Raw genomic sequence first — 8,096 nt, forward strand, 5'->3', positions numbered from 1 at the left:
ATAAAACGAACTAATTTAATAATATTCACGAACAGTTAGTTATAGATATAGACTTGCATTATTTTCTTTTATCAGTGTCTCTAAATAAAAAGTTTCTTCCGCTAATATTCACAAAACATATTTGTATTTCATTACTATCGATGTCTTTAGTCCCAAAAACACTTTTTTCATACTCCAAAACTATCTATTACATGATATTAATCTCAAAAATCACTCCTTATTTGACTGTGTGTATTCTGCATGGCCTGTCAAAATAAAAAATCGAATCATTCGCATGCTATTAAATCCCAAAAGATATAAATTCATGGGAAAATATTACTTGAAAACTAAACATAAGATAGATAAATGACAATAACTCTTAATTACCTGTAGCAACCATCTATGACTGGGAATGGGACCATATAAGGAAAATGAGACAATTTTATGCCTCCTAAGTATATCATACGAGAACTAGCAACTGATAATGCACCTATCCGCATCAGAATGCTCCTTTCATCATCCTCTTTTCCGTTTATGTTACCTTGATCATCGTCAATTTTTTTAACGTCTTTAGTCCATCTTTTTAATATAAGAGTTTCTGGGAATTCCTTAATCTACTCCCGTTTCATCACGCAAAACATATGAGAACATGGAATACCATAACTATCCCATCTTTGACATTAACACACCATTTTTTGAGTATCTTGATCATATAAAACAATGTACTCATGATCAGGTCTTCCATACTTGATGATCTTGTACTCTGTAGTTGTTGAACGACTACCAGACGACACAATATCCAAAGCTGCCACACTTTTAATCTCTTCTAATATTTTCCAAAATATCTCCCTAGTATACACTGATGCAGCATGACGCTCGAGAGAATGTAAACCTGTTGTGGGCACATGTTCTCCATTTATTGTTTTGAATTCAGCAACAATCTCATTATTTCTGTAGTCCCTTAAAGCACGTTCAAGGTTTTGCACCAATGCAAGTATACTATCCCTTGAGTCAACAAAGCTTTTAATGAAAGAATTTATACCTTCACATCTGGATGTAGTTCTAAATCCAGCGCAGAACTTGCTACTCAAATAAGCAGTAGCCCACTGTTCTTTCCTTCTATATTGTTTTTCTACCCAGTCGTTTCCCACAAGATTAAACCTTTCAACCATGTCATGCCAATACTCTTCAAATTCATCACATTCAAATTTGGCATACAAGCATTTCTTAAATTTCTCACGAAATTCTGTGTCCTTGATATGAGATACTGCATTTTTATACAGATGCCAAGCACACAATCTATGGGTAGCATTTGGAAAAACTTCTTCAATTGCACTCTTCATGGCATTATCACCATCTGTTATGACAAGACTCGAATGCTTATTCATCATCGCCTCTGAAAAGTTATCTAGTAACCACTTGTATGATTTTGTTTGTTCATCTGCTAGCAAACCGAAGCCAAAAATACAAGTTTGGCGATGATGGTTTGTGCCTGAAAAGATAACTAGCGGCCTATTATACTTATTTTTTCTGTAGGTAGAATCAAATGCTAGAACATCACCAAAATATTGATAGTCAAATCGACTTAAATCATCCGCCCAGAATAAATGCTCCAATTTATCATCATCTGTTAAACTATGTCTCACAATCATCATTGGTGCATCCTCTGCTTTTCCATGCAAATAATTAAGAGTTGCATTTACATCTCCTTCAATGATCTTTGAACGTAGATTTCTTTCAATATAGTTATCCAAATCTTTTTTTGTAAAACCAGCAAATTCATAACCACCGGCTTGTCCAGCAATAAGACCCATGATCTTCGAAGGTGGGAGACCATGTCTATGCATACTATCCACTTGTGCCTTGTCTGCATCTGTCATTGTACGATGATTTGGAATTTGGTGAACTAATTTAAGAGGTATCAAAGGATGGTTATGATCCTCTACCATCTTTCTGACTTTCCACATTGAACAACTCTTGTCAAGATAAATTGACAACATTGCATTACAATTTGTTCTGGTCTCAGGTTTCTGCTTTCTTATTTTACCAGTAGTTGCATAGCATTTCTTCTCTCTCACCACCTGCTCTGTTGCACAAGAATTTACGTCGAACATAATTGCCAGTACTATCAGCAGCTGCATCCCCCTTTCGAACTCCAAACCCCACACACTTGGCATACCTTACATAACATTCGTAAGCTTCTTCATAACTTACAAATTGCTGATTCAAAAAATCATTTGCACTCAAAACAGCTGCCTCCTTATCATCAGTAGTTTTATCATTGCCGTATTCATTTTCCTCCTCCTCTATATAACATTCATCCTCTTCAGAATGTGATATATTTTCCATATTTTTTTCTTACCCTACATTAGTATTAAAATAAAATAACTTATAAAATTGACGAATTACAACAATGTAATCTCATAGTTTATTTTCTATTGTTCCCGTATCCTTTCTACCAGCAACATAAATTTTTTAACAAATAAACTAGAAAAATAAATGAGAAGAAATATAAAATTTAGTTCTAAACATCTTTTTAGTCATGTACCTTACTAATATTATATAGGTCGAATTTTGTTATGATTAATGTTAAAGTTTAAATTACTTTTAATAAATTGTTAATAATTTAAAATTTGTTTCTATAAAGTTAATAATTTGCTCACATGATTCTTTTCAAGAAAAAATATACACAAATTAAACCTGTACTAAGATAAAAATCTAAATCCCAAAACACTATTTTATTCTTTACAAATATTACTGTGGCAAAATTAAAAAAAATACTAGACCTAGTATTACATTATAGTTATATTTGGAGTATTTTGGGTTATATATGTTTTTTTATTTTAGTACTCATGGTTGATACTAAAATTTTTAACCATATCAACTTTATATATATATATATATATAAGAATTTCATTCAAATTCAAGTGATTATAATTAACCTCTTAAAATTAATTTCGCCTACTCCTTAAATATCTCAAATCATCACCAAACTAAATAAGGAGAATAAGATAGGTTTTATTCAATTAGTTAGGTATTCAATTGAAAAAATAATAATTTACTGTTCTTTAATCAAATATAAATATTAAATTAGAGTACATAGTTTATTACTCCCTAATTCAATATCTTCTTTGTGAATTAATATATTTCTTAAAATATAATATAAGACTAGATCAGATCTTTATTAATATAAAATGCATTAATCAAAACTAGCTGAGTTTAAATAAGAATACAAAGAATATATACATCTTTAAATATTAAGCTTAAATGTATATACAGTTTTATTGAAAAAATTATCTCTATTTTTATAATATAGTTAAATCTCATACAATTACCTATTATATTTAATTGGATATTTGTATGGACAACACTAAAAATGTTAATTTTTACATATTGTTGATATCAAATCAATACTTACTACAATTATATTTTACAAATTATTTGTAAAAAAAAAAAGCATAACTCATTAATTCAATACTTGCAGGATAAAGGTACTAACTTTACTTATAATGACTTGAATCTGAGAAGTAACGACAATCTAATCAATTTCTGTACTAACTCTAGCCAAAGATGTGAATAGTAGAACTCCCAAAATTGTTGTCTAACGTCCAATCAATTTCATCCTGAACATTAAAATGGTGTGATGATATAAACATGTATATATTTATTAAATAATTTTCATCATTTACGGAGGAATGAATAAAAACATAAATTAAGAAATACATTTGAAATAATAAATTTGATTAAGAAATATAAACAAGAGGAACATACCTAATTGAAAGTTTTGATATTAGTTCTGAAAAAGGATTGGAAGATAATGATGTTTACGTGTGAAATGAAGAAGAAGGATTGGAAGATAATGATGTTTACGTATGAAACGAAGAAGAAGGGAATAAAAGTAACTGTTTGGTCCAATTCAAACCGATTTTTTAAATAAACCATTTGTATAAAATAAATCGATTTTTTTTAAACCATATAGTAACACGTGTCAGTCATCCAGAAGCAACTTCACCTACAGTCGACTGCAGGTGAGTTTCTGCCTTAAAATTTAGTTTTTCGTACTATCCATAGATAAAGACAAGATAAATTTTATATGAATCATTGTAAGACGAGATAAAATCGCGCTTTTTAATTTGCATATGAATGCATGAGTGGTGTTGGACTCTTATATGGGAGAGAGAGGTGCTTCACAATTTTGTGGTGTCAGTGAAACCACAACTCGGACCATGCGAGTTTCCATTCACCACACGGACCGTCCGAGTTGCATTTCACTAAACGCACTGTTCGATTTGATGCAGTCTGGACACACATCGCGCAATAGCTTCTCCCCGAACGGTGCCCTGAAACCAAACAAAGACCCATGCAACCCACTCTCATTATCCAATTACAATCGCTTTTAGATTTACTTTCAACTTCACTCCCACCTTCTTCTTCTTCCTTTCTCCGTTTAATTTTTTAAATTTTTTTTATATTTCATAATTATAATTATTATTGTTAAGTGGCTAATTATTATTATTGTGGTTAGAAATTGAATTTAGGAATTATTATCATTTTTACCAGATATAGTTTTTTTTTGAATTTTTTTTAATATTTTATAATTAAAATTATTATTGTTAGGAAGTTTATTATTATTGTTGTTATTGTTAGAACTTAGAAGATGAATAGAAATGTGTATTATTTTTGTACTCTATCATTCAAAATAATACATTTTCAAAAGTATTATATCATTTATTTTTTTTACTCTACTAAATAATAACAGAAATCATACTAACAAATTTTTGAATTACATACCATGAAGGAAAAAAATACAAATGTAGAGAACCAGAAAAAGAAGACGAGCAAGCTTGAAGAAGAACACGGAATCTGATATTTTCAATAAACCTAAATCGGACCTGCTGTTTACCATTGGCAGATTCAAATTAATATTTAAAAAAGGGAACTCGGACCCTACGATTTTATTTTTAGCTTGATAAAAAATATATATATACAAAACGCACGATCCGTTTTGCATTGTTAAAATTCAAATTCCAGCTATCAACAAGTCGTACTCTCCGACTTGTTTATTTATTTTTGCTTAACAAAGAACTCAGACCCTCCGAATTTTTTCACCTAAAAATGACATAAAACTGTCCCACTTTTTCGTCTATCTCTCTTTATTTCCATATCCGGAAAAACCACACTAATGAATTCCATAACTAAAAAAATCGAGTTGAACAAAAATTTACTTTTGAATTTTGACCGCTTATTGCCACTTCCAATACAAAGCAAAAACTAAAGAAATAATATTAAAAAATAAAATATAATTTATTATTATTTATTTTATAGATTGGACCAAAAAAATATAAAAAAATTCAATAATAAAAAATTTTACTTTATTTTCGAAAATAAAAATATAAAATTTAGAGACTCCGATTTTAAATTCTACATAGGCATCCAGCATTTGTGAAATTACATTGAAAGTAACACCGTTACCAAGACGCTAAAGGTGCATAATCCGCAAATCTACTTTCATAAATGAATCTGACCGTCCAAACTAATAAATCGACGTTCAAGAACATCCCACTTAACGAGCCACGGATCGTTATCTCTATCCGTTCAATCGCATCTTGATCCAACGGCAACCATCAATCTCAAGATCCACACCCGCATTCATAAAAAAACACTTCCCGCTCCTAATAAATACCAACACACCCTCTTCGTTTTCCCACCACTTATCAAACCATCAATTTTTATTCAAAACCCTAACCCTAATTCCCAAATCACACTTTGGAATTCTAAGAAATTCCTTCAAATTTCCCCGAGAAAATGTCAGGTCGCGGAAAGGGTGGCAAGGGATTGGGAAAAGGAGGAGCCAAGAGGCATCGTAAGGTTCTCCGCGATAACATTCAGGGAATCACGAAGCCTGCGATTCGGAGGCTAGCGAGAAGAGGTGGCGTGAAACGAATCAGTGGTTTGATCTATGAAGAGACTCGTGGTGTTCTTAAGATCTTTTTGGAGAACGTGATTCGTGATGCGGTGACATACACGGAGCACGCAAGGAGGAAGACGGTGACGGCCATGGATGTTGTTTACGCTCTGAAGAGGCAGGGAAGGACCCTCTATGGGTTTGGAGGCTGAGGCTTCCAAAGTTTGGATTTTGAAAAGATTGGTAGATATTGGAAGGATTTTGGAAATTGGGCATGTGATAGACTTGTGCTTTTTTAAGAAAAAGTTGGAAGGAAATCTGTATTTTGGTTTGTATTTTATTTTATTCCCGTGAAAAAATTTGTAGTTTGAATTGAATAGTTCAAGTTTATTTGAATTGAATTTCTTTCTTAAACTTTTAGCTGTTATTGTTCATACATGCTTTTGATATTTCTAATGTAGTAGCTACCACTAGCTTGTTCAATTCTTATTTTATTATTATCTACTTGGTTCTATTTTTTTTAATCTAACAAGTATTGGTAACAGTCTTAAAGATGGCGTATAATATGACTTGGTTTATGAGCACTATAATTAGTTTTACAAGAACTGTGAAGAGATGTACATTTAAATGTATTCTAATTTTGGTCGAATGTCTTCGTTTAGCCGTCTAAGGATGTGCTGGGTACTAATGAATATGATGCTCATCGATGGGGTTAGATGCAATGTGATCTTCACTATTACTACTGTACTTGTGAGCAAACAACGAACTTATTTGAATTTTAAAAGTTAACCAGATCATTCACTTATATAACTGTTACGGTAGGTAACCGGAGACTAATACGACGGATGGCGTTTGGCGGCTCAAGTGTGTGATGGAGGAGAACTCCGGGTAGGTCCGCAACTCAGGAGGCTCCGTCCGACTTGTGCTCGCGTGTGAATGGGGGGTGGTACCTGCAAAGACACTCCGATGCCTAAGTTAGCAAGGGTGTAAGCAAGTCTTAGAGAGTATTGGATTTAGAGATACCTGAGGGGTGTCAGTGTACTTATAGTGGTGAGCCAATAACCACCGTTGGTGTAGTGCCGTATCTTTATGGTGGTACCCGTCCCTATTATCTTGGGGAGGTTAAGATATGGCTTTATGAGGCGGTTAGAGAGATTTTAGGGGCGGTTACTCATTTGAATGAGTGTTTATCTGCCAGCTAATCTCACATCCGACCTCTTCAGGCAAAGTCGTGGTTGACACCGACTTCTTATGTGAAGGTCGACACTTAGAAAGGCTTTAATCCTTTAGATTAGGCCTTTTAGTTGGACCTGGGCCTTTGTATTGGGCCATGGTATGAACAGTGCCCCTATTTGAGCCCAAATTTTCTTTAAAGTTTGGGTTCAAGTATTCAACTCGGGTGCGTAGTCGACTTGTTTGAAAGAGTACGGATCTTGGAAACCGACGTGATTTTCGCGACCTTTAGTTTCTGACAGTTACGTCAGTTCAAGTGTCGTGTCGTTGGGGAAGTGTTGAGGGCTTTGGTAACGGTGCAATCTCATTAATGACTGCTCCGTTTTTACCATTATGCCCTTGGGCGTATTTATAAATACTTTCCCTCTCTTTCTATTTTCCGTTTCTGCAATCTTTCAAACTTCTCCTTATCTTGTTCGTGCTGCATTCTTGCGTTCGAAGACTTCTGTTCTTCTCCAACCTCCATTTTCGGATAAAGGTTAGTTTTGCTTTCTCCATGTCATGCCTTATGTTTGCATGTTTTGTTTAGCGAGTAGATAGGTTGATCCATAGACTTCAGTTTCGTATCTCTTCTCTTTAGGGGCCGTGTTTTTTGATTTTTTTCTTTTTCCCTTTTTGTAGGTTTCTGCCACTTTTCTTTATATAAAAAATGGCTTCTGTAGACATTCTTTCTCAGTGGGTTGACGTTACGGTCATTGGGGAGGAACCGTTAGTCGACGCTGAGTTCATCACTCACCTCCGTACTCACCATAGGTTCTGTACTTCGGAGGAGGACGAGCCCAAATATGAACTGATAACCCCGGGTCCTGAAGACCGGGTCTGTTTTGGGAGAGTTAATGAGGTGGCCCCTCATTTTTTCTTCATGTATGAATGTATGATCACCCGCCTGGGTGTTTTTCTTCCTTTCTCAGATTTCGAGATATCCGTTTTGCACCACTGTAAAGTTGCCCCTACTCAACTTCACCCCAATTCTTGGGGT

At 33.7% G+C, this 8,096-nt stretch overlaps 2 protein-coding genes across 2 annotated transcripts; one reads left to right on the forward strand and one right to left on the reverse strand.

Moving 5' to 3' along the window:
- Nucleotides 1-210: 210 nt before the first annotated feature.
- LOC107458424 (protein FAR1-RELATED SEQUENCE 5-like) lies at nucleotides 211-2,120 on the reverse strand. Its single transcript, XM_021126723.2, has 3 exons — nucleotides 669-2,120; nucleotides 367-593; nucleotides 211-277 (listed from the first exon to the last, which is right to left on the reverse strand). The coding sequence occupies exons 1-3, from the start codon at nucleotides 2,118-2,120 to the stop codon at nucleotides 211-213; spliced, it is 1,746 nt and encodes a 581-aa protein (XP_020982382.2).
- Nucleotides 2,121-5,676: 3,556 nt separating this feature from the next.
- LOC107458448 (histone H4) lies at nucleotides 5,677-6,298 on the forward strand. Its single transcript, XM_016076653.3, has one exon. The coding sequence runs from the start codon at nucleotides 5,785-5,787 to the stop codon at nucleotides 6,094-6,096; it is 312 nt and encodes a 103-aa protein (XP_015932139.1). The 5' UTR covers nucleotides 5,677-5,784; the 3' UTR covers nucleotides 6,097-6,298.
- Nucleotides 6,299-8,096: the final 1,798 nt, after the last annotated feature.

The sequence above is a fragment of the Arachis duranensis genome, chromosome 7, assembly GCF_000817695.3.
Source record: "Arachis duranensis cultivar V14167 chromosome 7, aradu.V14167.gnm2.J7QH, whole genome shotgun sequence".
NCBI classification, from domain to species: domain Eukaryota; kingdom Viridiplantae; phylum Streptophyta; class Magnoliopsida; order Fabales; family Fabaceae; genus Arachis; species Arachis duranensis.

Bases quoted from the DNA above. Each gene is read 5' to 3' on its own strand.
- LOC107458424 (XM_021126723.2), bottom strand. From the start codon at position 2,120: ATGCAGCTGCTGATAGTACTGGCAATTATGTTCGACGTAAATTCTTGT. The intron at 594-668 runs GTGTGTTAATGT...AAACGGGAGTAG, and splicing joins ATCAAGATACTCAAAAAATG to ATTAAGGAATTCCCAGAAAC. The intron at 278-366 runs GTAATTAAGAGT...GGGATTTAATAG, and splicing joins GTCATAGATGGTTGCTACAG to CATGCGAATGATTCGATTTT.
- LOC107458448 (XM_016076653.3), top strand. From the start codon at position 5,785: ATGTCAGGTCGCGGAAAGGGTGGCAAGGGATTGGGAAAAGGAGGAGCC.